This window comes from Mytilus trossulus, chromosome 4 (genome assembly GCF_036588685.1).
Source record: "Mytilus trossulus isolate FHL-02 chromosome 4, PNRI_Mtr1.1.1.hap1, whole genome shotgun sequence".
NCBI classification, from domain to species: Eukaryota; Metazoa; Mollusca; class Bivalvia; order Mytilida; family Mytilidae; genus Mytilus; species Mytilus trossulus.
Genome location: NC_086376.1, coordinates 31,113,627 through 31,135,580, shown reverse-complemented (window position 1 = coordinate 31,135,580; position 21,954 = coordinate 31,113,627). Strand labels below are relative to the sequence as shown.

Here is a 21,954-nt window from a genome sequence, read left to right as displayed (position 1 = left end):
GTCCTTTTTTTAGGTTTTGCATACACATATGGAAATTTCTGCCCCTTACTCTGTTCAAATGCTTTCTAAAACCTTCTTTTGCAGAGCCCGATTCTAATCAACACAATCTAAAATCCTTTGAAAGAGAAGCTTAACATACACAGGTGACATAACAATTAATTTGATCCTATAATTTATCAATGACTATATTATTTATATTGTAAGCACGAAAAACATTTTAGGTACCCTTTTGTACACATGGACATAGCAATCATCACTCTTCATGATGAAAGAACTAAACAAATTATAAAGTATCATCAACAGTATGGTATCTTCTAAATAGTTTGCTTATTTTTATTTGTATTTATCACATCTGTGTTTGATAAGACTGTTGTGTTATGGTTCCTTTTTGTCATTACGCTCTTTGCATGTTTCGTTTCTTATAATTATTGGCGTTGAAATATTTGACCTTAGGCGTTTATGAGGAATGTAAATCAAGGAAACGTTTTGGAAACTAATTTTTATCGTATTGTTTTCAATTTTTAGCACTGGATCGATATTGCTGTTCGTGTATCATATTGCGCTATAGAACCAGGTTTAATCCACCATTTTCTACATTTGAAAATACCTGTACCAAGTCAGGAATATGACAGTTCTTTTCCATTTTCTTTTTGTTATTTGATTTTGCCATGTGATTATGGACTTTCCGAATTGATTTTCCTCTGAGTTCAGTATTTTTGTGATTCTACTTTTTTAGCTCGGTTGTAAGTGTGTCAGATTATCTTTATATCGTTTTTGTTATTTATCAAATATTAGGCTTAGATATTTCTTGGTGATGGTTAATCCAGAAAAGCGCTTCGGACGCTTGGGATTTATTAAGTGTTGTTTTCTAATTATTTTTTTTTTAGATATTATTATTGATTTATGAATTATTGTGAAAATAAAGTTCTGTCTCCCTGAGGCAGGTTAATAAAAGATGAACTTAGCTTTAGTACGTCTGATCCTTTTGTTATTATAGCTACGCATGTGATTTTGGTCTTGCTCAATATTGGCATTCAAATATTATGACTTGGAGTGTATTTCATGAATGTTAGTTATAAAAAAAAACTCTTTGAAAGCGTAAACTCGTAGTTTTTTGTTTTTTTTTGTATTGTACTGCATTTTGTATTTGATTCACGATTTGGTGTCACGATATCTCAGTAGCATTATTTCGAATCCCGGCGAGGGAAGAACCAAAAATTTGCGAAAGCAAATTTACAGATCTTACATTGTTGGGTTGATGTTTAGACGAGTTGTATATACATAATGTAAACAGCCATGTATCACCATCACTGCTGGTGATTCGATGGATGAATCTGTTGTAGAGTTGTCACTGGCTCAGACGTACGTATATATATATATATATATATATAACATCGCCATGCCTTATATATCATGTACCGTAGTACGCCGCTAGTTTAAAACTGACAAGGTAAATAAAAATGGTGAGAAAATATAATCAACCCTTCCTGTGATACATGGCGAACCGGCAATCTCGACGTTAACTAAACTTATTTCATAACTTCTTTATCCTAAACTTAGCTGAGCTACTTTTTGCATTTCATTTGTGTTTTACCCGTGTTTTGTTTTTTCCCTGGCGTACAAAATATCAATCATGGTATCTATAATAATTTTTCCGATATTTATTCCCAATTTCTGTATTTATAATGGAGGTATGTCAAAAATTAACAACTTATTCAAATTTTTTTTAACATTTTCTACTCACAGTATTGTTTCAGTCATATTCAATGCATTTAGTGTTTTTGTGGCTTTATTTTTCATAATCTTTGTATCCATGAAATATAAAATATGTAAAGAATTACGACAATGTCTTTGGAAGAAAATGAATGTTGGTTTTATTTTATCCTGTGCCGCTTTAAAGCTAGAATAATCAGCGCTCGCTAACAAAGCAATCTTTACGAATAAAAGTGGTATTGCTTCAAGCTATTTCCATTCGTTAAAAAAACAGTTTATATCGCATTCGCTGGTTCTATTTAATCAACGGGTTCGTCAGGAAATTTATCTGGCTGTTCTACATTTTTGTTTGCTTCAACTTCTAATTTCTTTACCGGCTCTTTTGGATCGCTCTGACCTACTTCCTCATAACTTTTACTTTTGCTATTTTTTGGTTTCTTTCTTCTGTTAAAATAAAACAACAAAAAGTAAAATCACAACATTACTGAACTCCAAGGAATTCGGAAAACATGTATGTTGCTCTCACTTTTTTTAATTTCATTATGGTGTTATACATTTTCAATTTACAATCAAGATCTTCCTATGACATTTAAGAAATTACTGTAATATTTTTTTCTTTCTATGAAGAAATAACATAAAAAAAAATGGCTGCACACTGAATAACGCGCATAAAAGGGTCGAAACATTTACAAATTGGAGTAAATAAGTGTTAGTCAATAATCATTGTCACGAATGTAATTAGCTTAAATATTCCCTTAGATTCGACAGTTGTAGGAAACTAATAACACATTTCATCACAGTAAACAAAACCTAAGTCATGATCATATCTTAGATTTTTCAAAGCACCATTTTTTAATTTGGTGCTTTTATAGATTATTATGAGAACTAAAGGTGACATGGTTACTAAAGCTTGTACAGAAGGGGTGGACATTCTAGTGATGATTATTTTCTTATATATAATGAAATGTGATGTGACATTTTGTCTAAAGTACTGGACCGGATAAATATCTACTCATGCCAAGTATTTCCTTACTTGACAAAAGATCATTTCTGCACAATTTTTTTGAAAAGTTCACTAATAGGAGAAAAGCAATGGTAGTATTACACCTAAAGGTAGCTTAACAAAATAACCTGAAGACTGAGAAATTTATATCACAGGTGTTCAAATCACTCTTGATGAGCCACCATGAAACACCCTCCCCCTATATTTTTTTATAGTTATCAGCTAATTCTAAAACTTCGTGATATCCATGTTTCAAATATTCAATATATTGTTGGTTGTTGTATAAATTCTGAAATAATAACATTGCATGTATGTTTCATTATAATATGTTAGTTTGATTGACTAACAGCAATCTCGCGTCCTTCTGAAATTAACATTCATTACACAATGAAATGAAACATCCATGATGACACGAGGTTTCTCAATAAAGTGCACAGGTAAATTAACGATAAACTTCAACGAAATCGTGTTTGCATGATCCTAGCTAAAAAATGTATTAATAAGTATTTTTTATGCTTCTTTTTGTAATTTCATAGGGTTGTAAAAGCCGCACTTCATACAAAATGTACTTCGGTCAACGCTTTTACAGACCAATAAATTTACAAAAAGAAGCATTCAATTCTTAAATGAAAATGTATTGTACACTACAGAATCAATTTATATAATATATAAGCTATATATAAACAACTGAATAAAAAAAGTTATGAGAGTATTAAGGAAAAATCGAAATGACAGTTATAAATTAGTTTTTCGAATATCTTGACAAAGATACTAAAAGCATACTTCAACATTTTTATTCTTTCCACAATGTTAACTCTTTTACACAAAGATATAAAGTAAGTGTTTAAAACTTGACAACGTTCTTTTCGTTTAGATTCCAAAATTAAATACAAATAAGCCTCTTTATATGTTTAAAGACTTCCGTCTGCACACCCTCTGTCTGTATGTCTGTCCTCAATGCTCTTCATCTTTGTACTCTATTTGGCCTTTAAAACATTGTTTTGATTCGAGCGTCACTGATGAGTCTATTTAGGACGAATCTCGCGTCTGGTGTGAGTATAAAATTTTGTTCCTGGTATCTATGATGAGTTTATCTATTACTAAATTATAATCCTTGTACCTTTAATAACTATTATCTGTGTGCAAACAAGTGTGCCTGTCGTAATCGATTCATAACTTGCGAATGCTTTAAAGGCTGTTTTGGATCTCGAATATGTGTTATTAACAAATTTGGAACAATGCTAGGGTAGTCAAAGTTACAAACTAGATTGTATATTTAGACGAAATTAGAAGCAATCTAGTTTTATCAAGGGTGTTCATTTTCAATAATACATTACGAACATACTAATCACTATATAAAAAAAATACTTTAAACGCGAGGTACTGATTTTGTCGATATGTCAGCATCTCTGGCATTTCATGCATAGTCAACATGTCCCGATCGGTATATTTGCAGATGACTACTACTATTCTGAAATCTAAAGATCTTTGACCGTGCAAATACGTCTCAAGCGAGTTGAGGCACATAGTGTAGAGCTGATTTCAGTGTTTCTCGTCATAACCTTATTGTTGTCGGGGTGTGTTTTTTTTTACATTCCTGTCAAAATTGTCTACAACGGTTAAAATAAATGATCGTAACCTACGAACGGAAATATTTCTTGTCGGCTTCTTCACAGTACCTGCAGTTTTATATCCTTCATTGAACAGAATCTTGATGTGCACAATGTTTGAATTAAAAAGTTATGATTACCGTTCTTTTTTAATACTTAAAAGATAAGATTAAGAATTATCATGTCGTCAATTTTTTATCTTTTTAAATGTTACCCATGTGTTCTTTGATGCATTTGAGCTTTTCAGCGAAATAATGTCCGAATATGAAACGCAAGGCGTTTTTATATTTTTCTCTGCCACAAAGAAATATAAGTAGTATTGACTGCTAGTTTTTCAAATTAATTTATGAATGATAGCTCACTTACCATGTAAAGACAGTTTCAAGGTGTTGAAATTTAATTTTATAGTATTACAGGTAAATTTAAATGTAAATTATATCCTTTTTAAATTGATATTTCCGTGACTTCATCAAATTTACGCTTTTCGGAACGATCCAGTGTTTGGTTTTTTTATACAATTTTGAGTCTCTCTTATATATCATCTAATTTAGTTTTGAAGAAAAAAAAAGAAATTTCAAAATCTTTGCGGCAGGTAATTAAAAAAACATTGGCATTGCAATGCTTATTACCAAACTTAGAAAATCCAAACTTACCTTCTTATTTTACACCATATAAGTATCAGAATTACGATAACTAATAAGATGATTAAAGCTGTAAAACCGGAAATGAATCCAATTCTAACTTCTTTCTCTCCTGTTTGATAGAAAAAATATTAAAAAACAAAAAATCATATGCATGGCAGATTTGTCTGATAATTCCTTTTTAGTATGTAAACAAAACTTTTTTCACACATGGGTCGATTAATTGAGATCATAGTCTTTTTTGTGAATCCATGATATCTCGGCCTATAACAAAATCGGACTATAACAAAATCGGACTATAACAAACTCGGCCTCCCAAAATCGGACTATAACAAACTCGGACTATACCAAACTCGGACTACTAGAAGAATATAAGTATAATGTTGGTTGTTGTTGTTATTGGAAATTAAGTTTCAATTCTTAATTCAAAATGAATTTTTATCTTCAATTTATTAAATAATTTATTTTTGAACATTTTGAAGGGGATAAAAAAAATACGTTAACAAGATAAATTTAAAAATAAAAAAACAAAAAAAAAATCTTTTTGATATTCATACATCAGTGTATATAAAGTGCGAATCCAGCTAGTTCATTTTTACTGTTATATGCGGGTATGTCTATTGTAGAATAAAGGATCATGGGAAAACTGTATTTGTTTACGTTTTGAAAATATCAAGTTAAAGGATTTTAAGTTAAGTTTTAACATATTTTCATTGTGATATGTCTTTATAATATACAAACATAGCATTAAAGTTCAAATAAGTGTTATAAAAGCATCATAATATAGCATATCGATTATTGAAAGCGATCCATTTTAACTTTAGATGCGATGAATTATCACTGTTAGTGCAGTCATTATTAATGTAGAATTTTCAAAGATGCGAGGAATTTTCATTGTAGAATTATGTGATAAATGCACTTGCAACAAATGAAAAAAACCTTAGTTGATGACTTTAGGATTTATGAAACATGTATTTTCAAATTGAAATACAAACTCCTCATTCATTCTTCATCAAATATATAGCTTTTCAAACTTGTAACAAAAGCGATTCTCAAAATGTCATATTGTATTCTTCAGATTACGTTTCTCCTTGATTTTAACTTATATAGGGAATCACTGGAAGGTGACAGCAGCGGGCCCTCTTAGGCAGTCAGTGGGCCCCTACTTAAGAAAAATTGTAGATCCGCGAATGGATACTACCGCAGAGGTAAAACCATGCACATTTGGGTTATTGTACGCGAAATGCATGCTACAATTCATTTTTGTTGATTTTACACCCTTTGGAACTCTATGTGGGCTATTTCAGCAACTAGGCAAAAGAAATCCCCAAACTAGATACACGGTTAGATTCAGCATGTCAAAGAATTCCAAATATCTATATTAAAGGACTTTTGTCTATAAATTTGAACCCCACAAAATTGAAAAAGGGACCAAAAATAAAAAAAAAAAATGCATGCATCGGATACATTTGTTCTTCAAGGCATGACTGCAACAATAGGATGAATATACAAAAATATCTTATTCTTGGGTCTCATTGGGGGGTTCTGATCCCGGATCCCGCTTGCTGTTTTGTCAGATTCCCGTATTCAGCTTATTGTTTTGTCAGATTCCCGTAACCCGCTTATACTATGCAGTTCTAATTTTTATCCTTGTCCCGCTAGACTTCATTTCCCGTTTTTCAATACACAATCATTTGACTTTCACCGGTCACGCTTGCAAAAAATCGGCAATCCGGCGTGACGCTTATACCCAAATGCGACCCACTATTTTACTCTATTTTGACTCATATTAATCCCATTATAAATATATTAAAAAAGTAGCGTAGATTCTTTTATCCATTTTTATCCCGTCTCGTTTCGTTTTTGAGCCATATATAGATGTCGTATGTGACAATGAGACAACTCTCCATCCGAGTCACAATTTATAAAAGTAGACCATTATACGTCAAAATACGGTCTTCAACATGGAGTCTTGGCTCACACCGAACAGCAAGTTATAAAGGGCTCCAGTGTAAAACCTTTTAAACGGGAAAACAAAGGTGCAATCTATATCAAGATGTACGTAATTAGTGGTGAAATGTCATGGAAATGGATAAAACAAATAAGGATAAAGATCCCTATAAGCTTTATAAGAAACTAAATGGAATACATTTGAAATTAATGTTATTTCTATTGAATTTATTAGAGTGTTTTAAAACCAAACTTTCCTCCGTAAGTTAAGTTTGATCAAATCTTTCTCTTACTTTATCTATTGTTTGAGCAAGTCGGCTAAATTAAGGCTTTACAGCTAATTTCCTAATGCACGTAAAGCAAGACTTTGGTTGGCTTGCTTTGTTTGTATAATTGTTTATACAAACTTTGTAAATAAGATTGACATTTTTAAACAATATGAATAGGCATAGTTTAACCTGTATTTTTAATATTTGAATTAAATTGGGTGTTATCATAATGATTATCAAATAAAAAAAAAAGCAAGCAAATCAACTAAAGTCTTGCTCTACATGCTAAAAGAAATGAGCTGTAATAGATAAAATAAAATAAAATTATACAGTGAAAATGCACCGCATATACAATAATAATGATTCGCTCCACAGTGAAAATGAAAGAATAGTATCATTATTCGACAGTAAACATGACTAGCATTACGAAATCATCATAGTGGAATTTAGTTAAATATGAAGAAACTGAATGACAAAACATATTCTACGTTATACAACTTTAATAATTGTATTAAAATGAATATTTTTTACTGCAACAACATCTAACCTGTTAGTTATAAAGCACCTGCACGATCTGTTCGTGAAATGTCCTAAATATTCACCTATTTTGGTATATATTTAACAACTGGATGGCTTTAGATGCGATAAAACCCCGCTCGCATCTCTTTATACTTTGTTTTATTAGTATTATGTATTTCTGAACATATACATTTTAACTAATTTTCTTGATTTTCTTCAAAAATTAAAAAAAGTTCGTCTGTTTATTTATCATTCTACAGTAGACATTTATGGCATATACAGTAAAAATGATATTTTAGGATCCGCACTTTACATACACTGTACATTGTATATTGAAAATTTACCACTGATTTGTCTTTGTAGTATTAATTTTAATAATGTCCCTCTCAGAATAAATTGTTATTATATGCATATCTTAATTGATTATGACATCATGCCACGTGTATAGTCTGAGACTACTATAGTTATAGTAGTCTCAGGTATAGTTGACACCTTTTTAATCACCATAGGTTAAACAAACAACTGGCACATGTACTGTTGACACCTATCTAATCACCCAAGTACCTGTTATTACACGAAATTGGGAACTAAATGTCCAATTAAAAGTGTCTTGTCTTGTATTGGCTATAACTGGACTTCAGTTTTTTTTGTTATTATTACAAATCTTGTGTTAATTATTGTAAGACAATTCAGTGAATTGTAACATTTCTGGTTTCTGATCATATTTTGTATGGTGGTCTCTTGGTGTGATTTATCTGTACAATGTAATACTATTTTTAAGAATAAAGAAAACATAGGGTTTACAAATTTTATTTCAGTAGATGTTCATGTCAACAAACAATTAAAACATAACAATGATTTCGTCATTCAATAATCTCTAATATTTCTTATGAAAAATATGAGGCATATATAAAACACAAGCACATTTTAAAGTCATCATTTTTAAGACTGAAAGCATGCAGATATGAATGGTCATTGTCAAAGCACACTTAAAGCATACATAGCACATTTGAATATAATTACTTTTCAATTGCTGAATCAATTACAGATTAGTGAAATTGTTAAGAAGCCATTTACTGTCAATCAAATTTGTCTTTGTTTATTTACTAATCATAAACACCAAGGATTAAATACAATAAAAACACGAACACACGCCAATCATTAGCATTTCTTTTGTCAATAAACATCATAGATCACAATAACATTTCTTCAAGTATAAGTTAATTACCCTCATTTAAACATATCTTATTCAACACATATAACAAATATCAATCATTTCTATATACGATCTTTTTTATTCAAAAATATTCATTATAATCTCATAAATTCGTATATAATTTTAATATATAAGAATTTTTTTATATCGGTAAAAAAAACAATCTTCTAATCGTAGTCCGAGTTGGTTCAATATATTTCTGCATATGAATAATGGTAGGCCGAGTTTGTTATAGTCCGAGTTAGTTATAGTCCGATTTTGTTATAGTACGACTTTGTTTTAGTCCGAGTTATCCAGCAGCGTTTTTTGTGAACACCTGACACAATGTGCAAACTACCTGCTTAAGTTATCTCGATTGTTTACGTTGTTGGGTAACTGACACATAAAAATCACTTTATTTCATTGTTTAATGGTATTCAATTGATTAATTGATTAATAATTTTCAAAGTCGTTACTTTTACTTTACTGAATGATTAAACATGATCAAATACATAGCAATGTTGCAAATGATTTAAAAAGAAATGCTACCCGTAATATGTTCACTATAACTTATAGGCTATCTTTTATCATTATACCACCATTCCCAATGTGAAATTATAATTGTTTTGAATAACGATTGAACAACAAATGTTTTTCATATTTGACGTTTACATTTTCTGACGTCAGACACGCGAAGCAATAAATGTTTTTTGATTGACAGATACTTTTGTACCGTTTTGTAAATGATTGTTGGTTTTTAGATTGTGATGACTGATGTACCCATATTTTGACCTTTTTTGTTTATTATGTCTGTTTTGTTCACGCATCATTGTATATATTACGGAATTTTATGCGACTTATATAAGTGAGAGGTTTAGCGCTATTAAACCAGTTCCAATCAACCACTTATTACATTTGAAAATGCCTGCACCAAGTCAGGAATATGACAGTTGTTTTCCATTCGTTTGATGTGTTTTGTCATTTGGTTTGGTCATTTGATGAGGGACTTTGAATTTTCTTATGAGTTCAGTATTTTTGTGATTTTTCTTTATACATATATACAGTAATGTTTCCCAAAATTCATGGGAGGGGACATAACAACCTTACACATAATTATGTCCGTGTCTTTGTTAGTAGTATTCAAAATGTAATATTTGATATTCTTCTTAAACTCCATAAACGATATTGCAGAATGTGTGATATAAAGCTTACTTGCTAATTGATCAAATATAATTTCCGGGTCTATCATTTCACAACGGTTACCAATATATTTATTTAAACATCTGAAACAAGAAAAATTGTTAACTATGAATTAAAAAAGTACTTTTCACATTGGTTTCCGAATAGTTAAAAGGAAATCACCCCCAGTTTTTGGTGGGGTTCGTGCTGCTTATTCTTTAGTTTTCTATTTTGTTTCATGTGTTCTACTGTTTGTTTGTATTCTTTCATTTTTAGCCAGGCGTTGTCAGTTTATTTCTGATTTATGAGTTTGACTGTCCCTTGACGGTATCTTCCGTCCTTATTTTAACTGGTTTTGACTGCTGTAAGATTTACAACTTCTTTGTGCATAAATCTTCCTAAGACACATGATCGCAAATTAGATGAAACTTATCCTTAACTAACAATAGTTTTTAAGATCAACTCGCTTTCATCTTCAAATTGAAGAAATCAAGCTCCTTTGAATTTAGAATTTTCTCCTTTTTTGTTTGTTTGTTTAATTTTAAAAAAAAACACACAAAAACATAACTATGATGAGTATATTCGTGTACTTACGCACATTCTACTACTCTGTCTTCTACATATACAGCAAAGCATGATCCTCCATTCAAACATGCTAATGTTCGTGTCTCATTCTCTGTACATTCTAGTCTATGGTTTTCGGGAATTGTTTGGTTATTTACTTTGTATGTCAGTTTGTCAATGTTTGAATTTCCTGAACTTCTAAGGCAACCTTCTATAAAATATATAAAAGTCGTAAGACATAATTTCACAAAGATTGATATACAGCAAAGTTTGTATAACAAAGAATTTGTATGGGTGTTTTTACAAGTAGTTTAACCAAAGTTTGATGATCAAACTGAACATTTTGCAAACAAATTGTTAACTTGTATACAAAACTATATGTTTAAATTAAGGCGACAGTGATTTATATATGTATCATTCTTGTAAATTGGTAAGGGAGAGAGACATCAAGGTAACAAACACTCATGGACTAGCATGGACTCTGAAATGATGCGTCGACAGGATTAATGTAAATGATTGATTAAAATGACGTAATGTGTTCAAACTAGACAACCATAGGTAAAAGAAACAAAAGATGATTGTATATTTAAAACGAAGACATATGAATATCTGGATACATTTTTTTCTTTTATTTAATAGTATTTAGAAAAAATAATATAATCAAAATGTAAGACCACACAGATGCAATAAGTTATGTTAAATGACAATCTTTTTAGTATATCTACATTAAATTGAAAGTAAACTCGAGCTTTGTTTATTCTTTATATAATTGCTTTTAAAAAAAAGCAATATGATGAAATTGTTCTTGTAATATAGATAAATGTCTTAATGACTTACTAACGTAACCGGTAGATACAAACAGCAAACTGGAAAATTGAAACAGGAATTTCACTAATGACATATTTGCTTCCCTGAAATTATAATTATGTAATGACAGGACAAGTTTTAAAAAAATAATCAAAATACAAACAAAAAAAAAACCATGGTTAAATTAAAAAATATATGTTAGATATAAATTAATTGCTTTGTATTTGAACACATTCTCTTTTTAATACAAAATGTTAATTCTTAATATGTATTTTTTAGCACATCTTATTAATTACCAATATGCAAAATAATCTAGCTTTTGTGAATACGTCTATAATGTATTCAGTTTTAACAAAGCATTCAGAATGATTTGGGAAGAACAAAGCCATGTACGCGGACGGAGAAACTATCGCATGTTTTTTCTGTGTACTATTGCGTTCACACCTGCATTAAATGCATATCAGATCAAGCATACGTTTTCTTTTTCCTTTTTCTTACCTTTAACTTACCACCATCCCTCCCTTACCAAATAATGAATTGGCTAATAAGTGTAGTTTTGCGCAGTATTTATTCCGGTAATTCCAACAGTTTCTATTTACACATCCGGTTATAATTTGAATGGGTGCATTGAATAGATCAATAATTATTTTAAATGTGAACAATTATCATTGTAGGTCAAATTCCTATTTAAAGACACACGTACCTGTTCAAAATACCGCAAATGTTTCCCTTTACTTACGCTTCAAAAGTTATTTCATTCATAAAAGTGTTCGCAGAACATTGGACAAAAATAGCTGAAATGGTTAACCGACAAAGACTTCCATTTTCCGGTGAGGTTTTAAAATTTTGTATCTTTTCACGAATACATTTGGCAAATTATCCCGAAATTTATTTTAAAATATCTGTGCATTCTATACTAACATGCATCATTTGAAAAATATAATATGAGTATTACGACGAGTGCCACATGTGGAGCAGGATCTGCTTACCCTTCCGGGGCACCTGAGATCATCCCTAGTTTTTGGTGGGGTTCGTGTTGCATATTATTTAGTTTAGTTTTCTATGTCGTGTCATTAAGTCTATGTAAAAAGTGCAACTGTAGTAAAAGCATTATTTGGCAAATCGAGACGAACGATCGTGAAAAGTTAATAACAGTAGTCAAGTAACAAGTAAAGGCAACAGTAGTATACTGCTGTTCGAAATTCCTAAATCGATCGAGAAAAAACAAATCCGAGTTACAAACTAAAACTGAGGGAAACGCATCAAATATAAGAGAACTACGACACAACATTAAAATGTAACACACACAGAAACGAACTATAAAGTAACAATGGCCATTTCCCTGACTTGGTACAGGGCATTTGAAGAGAAAAATGGTGGGTTGAACCTAGTGTGTCGGCATGCCAAACCTCCCGCTTCAATGTCAATGTTAATTATAACATTCAAATGACAACAAAAACTAAGACTCGTACCTACAAAGTAATTTTATGTTCATATCACATTAATATATTTTGTCCCAATATTCATGTACTTTACAATATAAGTGCCACTTGACGACTATCATCTGTCCATCATGTATATTTTCGTCTCGGAATGACTGATGAATGGACGACATATGTACATGGGTTATGACTTAAGTTTTATGCCTTATGAAATTCAAAGACAATGTACCATCGGTGCGTCCTTAATACAATATGTGTGTCTCACATCTAAATCATAGGTGACGGTGCAAACCGTGGACAGGGTAGATGTAAGAATCATAATGGGATAAATTAGAACATTAACTAGATTCACGACAAGAAAATTCCTAAAATAAAGTTCCGATTGCGCTTACAAAATAAAATATAACCGAGACATTTGAAGAAGCTAAATTACTTTTACTGCTTTTGTTCAAAGTTGTTTAAAAAAATTGCAAAATTTAGAATACAAAAATTTATGAATGTTGTATGAAATGACAAGTTAGCTTAATTATTACAGAAAGGCAGCTTTGAGCCAAAGCACTAAATCTCATTTAGCTATTCTCATGTCTCGATTATATGACCTTGTCTCTAAAATATAAGGCTTTGCGCGTTTATGATGAAGGTTAATAAAAAAAAAAACACCTAGGACGCTATATATTTTTTTACGATAATTTGTATACTATCCCTATGATTTAACTGTTATTTTTTTTATCGATAATGAACACATAAGTTCATGTGTTTCTCTGACTGTTTATAACGTTTTTACACTCAATCCATTGGAAGTTGAATGTGTACTTATTGATAATTTAGTCTTAGATGCATGCTTTTTATGTTAGTTGTTAGTGGCTTTGCACTAGCTGTCAGTAACTGCTAGTACTCTCAGATCAGTACATAGTGTTTTTTATTGTTGGGATATACAAGTACCCGGCTACCTCCAACTCTGTTTTTGTAAGATGTATTTCTAATTGTATCCTTCTAATGGGTTAAGCCTTTTTAAACTAATTTTTACTCGTTCTTATTGTGTTTGGCTGTACCGTACACCATCTTAAGCAATGACATACAGTTTTAAATTCTTAATCAAATACAGAAATTACACATATAAAATAAGGAGCATGAATGCTTTTTGTGCTTTTTGGTCTATTGTTTGTTTTTATAGTGATTAAAATGATAACACCATGTTGACTGTTATACCCCTATTTTGGACATTTTTACCTATTGTGTCTATGGTTTTGTTCACGCATCGTTGTCAACATAATAGAATTTGTCATACAAGTGATATACAGCAACAAACAACAACCACTGATTTACACCTGATTCTGCTCGACATGTGGCACCCGTCGTGTTGCTCATAGTATAACAAATCCGAAACATAGTCCGATTCGGTAGGTCACATTTATGAAACATTCTATTTTATACTTTAATTTACAGAAAATAAATATATCAATGTGCTGACTACTGTATGGACAAATCATTTATTGACACTGGTATTGACACACTGGTAGTAAAGCTCATCAACGATACAGGACATTAATTTGGTACTCTAGTCACCAGAAGTCATGTTTTATCTATTTGTGACTCACCAAGACGCTCGAATAAAATTAGCCAGAGAGGCTAATCAAATACGAAGTTGAAGAGTATTAAAAACCGGAAATAACGAAAAGTTGTGACAAATACAATTAAGGTATTCCATGTCTGGAAATGAAAACGTTGCTGAGTTCGTCAATTCTATAACAATTGTCACATTTAAGCTAAAATTATCAGCACACGCTATTGAAACAAAACAATCTTTCCTGGTATTAACATCAAGTTGAAGTGTTTGTTCCATTTGTTTTATAGAACGAATTGATACAGAATCTTTTTATACTGTTCGCCTTCCCAATTCTGAAAGTTTCTGAAAATCTGTTATTTCGTTTTGATTGCATCTGCAAAAGAAACACACACAATGTATTCTGAGTATGTCTCTCAATTCTTCATCAAGTTTATCAATTGGTTTATGTATTTGCAAAGATGACTTATTCACACTCCAGCGTGTTCTGTTATTTTATACAGTAAAAAAAGGGTTTTATCGGCCGCTTGACCTCGGAGATGATTTCATATGTTATAATCAATGCAATGTATTTAAATTTTAGGTGTCTTTTTTGGAATAAATTAGTTTAAAATAACACCAAAGCCTTCAATGATAATGAAGTTTAAAAAAAAAGGTATAAAAACTTATATGCTTGAATTAGAAGTATTATCGTTGAATCTAAGATTCGAATCCATTTTTTTAATTTGATTTCTTTAATCTTCCTTAAATCTTGTGTGTGGAAGATTAAGGAGTACGACAATCAAAACAGATATGGGGCCCTTATTTAGTGCAAATACTAAAGTAGCCATCCATGACTTAGATTTGACCTAGACGATTAGTTAAAAAAAAATGCTTCCTGTTCAACCCTAAATACCAATTTAATGTCATGATTTTCTTTTTTTTACCTTTTTTTATTTATATTTTATCTGATAAGATTGGTAATTCTCATACTATGTTTTTCTACATTACTGCACACCAAATATACTTACAGCAAAATGCTTTGATAAAAAAAGATAATATGTTATGATTACTAAGGAGACAGCTCTCCACAAGCATCATTGGCTTTCAGCTTTAAACGTTTTAAAGTTTTTTGCTACGGACGCATGAAACTTGAATAGTGTTGCTTCATTCTTTAATAAAGAACGACGGCCGAAATAGTAACCGTTTTATTTATATAGAAAATGTCAATTTAAGCTGCGGTCAACGTAAATAGCTCGGCAATGTCTCACTACTGCATCAACTTACGTTCATTATTGTATTATTAGCAATCATACAACATCTCCTTATCTAAAACAAATCAATGTTTAAGGATTTCCCACATGCTATATTTTGAACGATAATGTTTTCGGCTTAAACTATGTCTCTTAATTAGATAACGGGTTTTTTTCAGAACACAGAATCAACAGGCGAATGTTCAAATAAGATCTGGTTATACTATGTTAAAAAGTAACAATATTACACAATGTAGTAATGATCTTTCCATATAAGTATCTGTATGCATCCCTGTTGAAGATTTATATTATCAGACTTACCTCTTTAAATATATAAGTACAAAAAGAGCAATGAGTAATAAGATGATTATTACTATAAAACCAATAATGAATCCATTTCTGGCGTCTTTCCCTTCATCTAAAAAGACAAAATGTTCATAGATGACAAATAATGGTTTTCATGGCAGATATTGTTGGTAGTTCCTGTTTAATATACAAGTATTAAACACTGTTTTACATAGGACGGTTAAGTGTAAAATTTAATTTACTGATTGAGTAATTGTTGGTTGCTGAACAATAACTGGCAAATATTTCGTACATGTTGAGAAAGAAACAAATTAACAATAAATACAATGGGGAGGTGTTGTATTATAGACCGTCCGGACTGAAGGTCACAGAAATTCGGACTGGCTCTGGGCATGGAACGATGAGGGTAAGTTTTGGTATGAATAGACGTTTTGACTTACAAAAGGGCCATATACTGACCGCTCAAGGAGTTGTTGAAAGGTTATTTAATAGAGGCAGTATGGCATTCCTTTTCACGGTGCATTTGATTCAACACTCCCATGCTGTTGGCGTATCTGCAAACTTGTTTACAATTAAACGCACGCCTCTCTTAGGCAAGGGTTTAAATCCCGGTTTTAAGAAGACCTAAGTGATCATATACTTTTCATAAGGTCGTCCATATTTCTTTGTTAACGCTGAGAAGCTGACTTAGACCCAACATATCTTTTAATGTGTAGATAATATCAATCATATACATATTGATCCTTAAGGGTTTTTATAATGATCTACTGTATAATGGTTTATTGTGTTTTTATTATACTTTCCTGAATGATGCTAATTACTAGTAATAAGTAATTGAATACAAATGCTGAACCTAATTGCCACTAAATTTTATTTTCTTGTTACATTCTTGGTTTTAGCAAGAAAATAGTGTTTCTTTTAAGGATGGGTGATACTGTGACCCGAATGACATGGGAGAGAATCAGAAAACCCAAAATAAATATTGCCGTGTTAATTCTAAAAGATTTGTGTTGATCTATACACGACAGTTACTGCCAGATTGCTGCTTACAATGAAGTTATTCAACCAAGAGATTTTAAAATGTAAAGTTAAAAATCATATCGTCGTAAATTTTACAGATAATCCGTTATCCGTTATGGATTGTCCGATTCACAGATGATAGCGGATAGGTTCCAAATGTCGTAACTACAATCCTGGTCCCTTTCACGATTGTGACATAATTACACTTATTATGTTTTTACTAAAATGCAACACAGGGTGGGTGCTAAATGTGCAGCAGGATCTGCTTACCCTTCCAGGGCACCTGAGATCACCCCCAGTCTTTGTCACGGGTTTGTGTTGCTTAGTGTTTAGATTTCTATATATTGTGTTTTGTTTACTATCGTTTATCTGTATGTCTTTTTTTATGTCCTTCTGGTATCTTTCCATTTCTTTAAAATAAATCAAATATAAAGCTTACTTTCAGATTGACGAAATATGATTTCCGGGTCTATCATTTCACATCGTTTACCAATATATTTATTTGAACATCTGAAACAAGAAACGTTGCTTTAACATAAATCCTTACTAGCAGATAATACATTGATATACACTTCACATTGGTTTACATAACCAGATATATGGGTTTATACATCTATTGCATTTCAAAGATTTGATTGTCATTCATTTACGCTTTACAATTAGGTGTCTAGAAAATGTCATATGAGTGCCAATGAGACAATTCTCCATCCGAGTCACACTTTAAAAAGTAAACTATATGGGTCAAAGAACGGTCTTCAACATAGCTTCTTGGCTCACACCGAACAACAAGCTATAAAAGGCCCAAAACGGACTAGTGTAAACCCATTCAAACTGGAAAACCAACATAAAAAAGAACGAGAAACACTTATGAAACACATCAACAAATGACAACTTCTGAACATCATTTTCCTACTTATAATTGATAAGGCATGAAATCTAACAAGGATTGATGATGGAAAATGAGTTAAAACTTATCCTTACCATCTCACAATACACCGTTTTTCATTCATCAGGTTTATTTTCGAATTGTATTGGTTTGTGGACAGGTTATCAACTAAGATACTCACGCACATTTCACTATTCTGTCTTCTACATATACAACAAAACAAGATCCTCCATTTAAACATGATAACGCTTTTGTCTCGTTATCCGAACAACTAAGTCTATAATTTTCAAGAATTATTTGGTTGTTTTCTTCGTTGTCTATTTTGCTAGGATTTGAATTGTCAGACTTTCTAATGCATCCAACTATGACACCTATAATGCACAATATAATTCACAAAATTATTAAAGACTATCATATTTGAAGCATTATATTAATCATGGTAGTTGATCGTATGAAATAATAGAGAGTTTTAGATAAGAAATGAACTTTATCGCATAAGTTTCACTTATGAAACAGAGCACAAATGTATTTGTAGGAGATTAAAACAGGATTAGTATGGGTTTTGTTATGCATTGTTTACAATATCATTTAACACATTTCAATAAATGATACATCAAAATGTTTTAAACAGATTTATTATACAAGATATCTTTTCCACCAGATTATTAAAACTGAAAGCAATAAAGATTATTTAAACGATGTACGGTTTTCCAACTTGACACCCAGCAATTGAAATAATTAAGGAAAATTGCAGATTTAAATCAAATCTAAATGAAGATCCGGATACACCCCTCTTATAAAATATTAATACCACATTCTTTAACTGTTTGTTCTGTGTGCAAATAAAATATCAAAATGTTAATGAACTGTTTAGAATCGTGAAGATGAAATTAGTTGTAATGTATAACGGCAATTGTCTTTTAGAGTCTTTGCATGATATTAAATATGAACTCGAGGTGTATAAGACTTTTTGACTCATCGAATGTTTGGCTGCCGACATACAAACGTAAAGTTACCTGTATATACAAACAGCAGACTGCAGACTGTGAAAAGGTTGGTCAATAATGACATCTTTGCTTCTCTAAAATTTAAAAACAATTGTTTTAGATAATGAAATATATGGTTCTGCATCTTTCAAAAATGTAAAGCTGAAGCTTCAATTAGAATATAAACTGAATGATCATAATTATATTTTCAGTATTTGGGTTTGAAGACTTCGTTCAATCTAAATAGCATCCATTTTCCCTGAAAAATGTTTTCTCTACCCTTCAAAGTTAACATATCAACGGCCAATTGTCAAAATCAAAGTTTTCTTTGACCCAGATTTTTAAGTGACAATCGTCAAACAAAATGATGGAATCGAATCGCAACCTATTTTTCTTGAATTTTGAATGAACTTTGACAATGATAACTTGCAGTTTGTTGGTTTTTACAAAAAAAAAAAAACAACACAAAATGGAAAGAAAAGAAGGATTATCTTAAAAAAAAGAGAAAACGGGGAAACACAAATGGATATTCAAACTCATACATCGATGACAAACTTGCAACATCATGGCAGAAAAATGCAAATAACGAGTTAAAGAAAATTGATGTAAAGAAATAAAATGATCAATGATTTTATTTTTTTTATTTCGATTTGTCGTTCCACTCCACCAATGAGCAGACTAAATGTCGCTTTGTCTATTTCAAAGGAATTCATGAATTCACTGCGAGGTTCTTGAAAGAGATTGTTGAAGCAACTTCTCAGTCTTATTCTAAGAAACCAGTTCTTTGTCACGTTTTCTACTATCGTATCATTTGTACGATTTCTGATTAATATTTTTCCAATTGCAAAACATAGCATACTCAGTGAAAGTGCAAGTAAACTCATCATAGATACTAAATTTTGTATATACGCCAGACGCGCGGTTCGTCTACAAAAGACTCATCAGTGACGCTCCAATCCAAAAAATTTAAAGACCAAATAAAGTACGGAGTTGAAGAGCATTGCGAACCAAAATTCCTATGTTTTGCCAAATACAGCTAAGGTAATATATGCCTGAGGTAGAAAAGCCTTAGTATTTTAAAAATTCAAAAGTTTGTAAACAGTTAATTTATAAATATAACCATATCAATGATAATTCATGTCAGCACAACAAACGTGCTGGCTACTTGGCTGGTGATATCCTCGGGGAAATAAATCTCCACCATAAGTGGCATCGACCCAGTGGTTGTAAATAAACTCATCATAGATATCAGGACTAAATTTTGTAAATACGCCAGCCAGACGCGCGTTTCGTCTAAAAAAGACTCATCAGTGACGCTCCAATCCAAAAACGTTAACAGGCCAAATAAAGTTCATTGGTGTCTTTTCAAAAAATCATATACATGTATCTGTACTTGAAGTTTCATAATTTAAACATTATAATAAAGATAACAACAAAAACCAAAATACAAAAAAAAATAACCATTATAGATGAACAAAATATTTCAATGGCAATCAAATGCCACCAATCAAAACGCGTAGCATTCAATAATTTTTCTTTTTCAATGTTAAGAGTCGAACATGTTTTACTAGTATGTAGATTGTAATGCATATATCGTATTATATCAGTATAACTTAATCGATCTTACAGTATTATTTGATGTATATAATGTGTGTCTTATTCTGTAGAATGTGGTTTCACATCTTTCATCTTGTAAATAAAAATGAACAAAAAAGAAATATATGCAGATTTTATTTTTTTTTATTTTTTTATTTTTTTGTGTGTCTTGTGGTTCGATGCCGCAAGAAGCATCGCATGTGTCATTTCTATTGCACTTACCTCAAAAGTTTCGATCAGCAACTATTCCTACCCTCCCAAATGATAAAGGTAATCGGTAGTGCATGACTTCCAAGAAGAAGTGTATTTTTCTTAAATTCCAATCCTTCTGTTTAAAGATCCGTGTTAAATAATGCAAGATGCAAAAACCACGTATTTTAAATGTCTACCATTACAAAAGTAGGTTAACTTTACATTTTTAGTAACACAATATGATTTTAAATGCCGCATTATATTTCCTTTTATTTACGATCGACAATTATTCTTGCATTCATATAAAGGCATATAAAACAGTCAACTAATAAAGTGGATTAGGACATCCATATTTCAGTGTAAGTCTGGATTTCGATTAAAAAAAATAGCCACTTCCATGTTTTCGGTATTATCACAATAGGCATAATATTTAAACGACTTAGTTTTATCTAAAAGACATCATACAAAACTGTAAATGAGCAGTACTATTTCTACCACCATTTAATATATATTTAACATGCGATTTTAGTATCAGCAACATAAGGTTAATCTTGGCTGCAAAGCCCGTTTAAAATTCATTTAACACTTAAAGTGTCTCGTCTTAATATATATTCAGTATGGGCAACTATTGATTAATATTTTTGTCTCGTCTCACTATGACTGGTGGTTGGTGCAGCTTCGTCTTACTATAAGACGCAATTGTAAACTAAAATCCACGATACAAATACAATCAGGGGATTGATTAAATGAAAATTATTGTCCCCACATATCAATAGCATAAGCGACGCGGGGTGACCAGGGGCATGATAAGAGGTATGGGTATCTACTGAAATTGTGTAAAGTAAATAACACTGCTCACTTTTTTGTCACTTCCCTAGACACCTACCCTTTGATATCAGTTACAAAGGGATAATCATAGGTCTGTTCTTTGTTCCTTTTGTATTTCAACCAAAGATGAAGAACTGGATCTTCCATCACTGTATTGGATACCTAAACTACATAAGTGTCCTTACAAACAACGGTATATTGCTGGGTCTTCCAAGTGCTCCACGAAACCCCTTTCTAAATTATAAACATCCATTTTATCAGCAATCAAAGACGGGCTTCAAAGTTATTGTGAAACTGCCTATTCTAGAGGTTGCGTGAATCAGATGTGGATACTTAAAAATTCCAAAGATCTTTTAGAGTTCATACAATCTAAATCTCTTTCATCTTGTAACAGTATTAAATCATTTGACTTTTCTACTCTTTACACAAGTATTCCACATTCCAAACTAAAA

The 21,954-nt window shown here is 31.3% G+C and overlaps 2 protein-coding genes across 3 annotated transcripts; both read right to left on the bottom strand.

The window, feature by feature from the left end:
- Positions 1-1,780: 1,780 nt before the first annotated feature.
- Positions 1,781-12,050, bottom strand: LOC134713855 (uncharacterized). 2 transcript variants are annotated; one of them, XM_063575134.1, is made up of 6 exons: positions 11,949-12,050; positions 11,481-11,554; positions 10,674-10,854; positions 10,113-10,183; positions 4,980-5,079; positions 1,781-2,157 (listed from the first exon to the last, which is right to left on the bottom strand). In XM_063575134.1, the coding sequence occupies exons 2-6, from the start codon at positions 11,542-11,544 to the stop codon at positions 2,013-2,015; spliced, it is 561 nt and encodes a 186-aa protein (XP_063431204.1). In that variant the 5' UTR covers positions 11,545-11,554; positions 11,949-12,050; the 3' UTR covers positions 1,781-2,012. The 2 variants fall into 2 exon arrangements, with proteins under 2 accessions (XP_063431204.1, XP_063431205.1); XM_063575135.1 differs by having other exon boundaries at positions 11,960-12,026.
- Positions 12,051-14,313: 2,263 nt separating this feature from the next.
- Positions 14,314-20,821, bottom strand: LOC134713854 (uncharacterized). The gene is made up of 6 exons (XM_063575133.1): positions 20,705-20,821; positions 18,917-18,981; positions 18,082-18,271; positions 17,454-17,524; positions 16,010-16,106; positions 14,314-14,832 (listed from the first exon to the last, which is right to left on the bottom strand). Exons 2-6 carry the CDS (start codon positions 18,969-18,971, stop codon positions 14,769-14,771), a joined length of 477 nt encoding a protein of 158 aa, XP_063431203.1. The 5' UTR covers positions 18,972-18,981; positions 20,705-20,821; the 3' UTR covers positions 14,314-14,768.
- Positions 20,822-21,954: the final 1,133 nt, after the last annotated feature.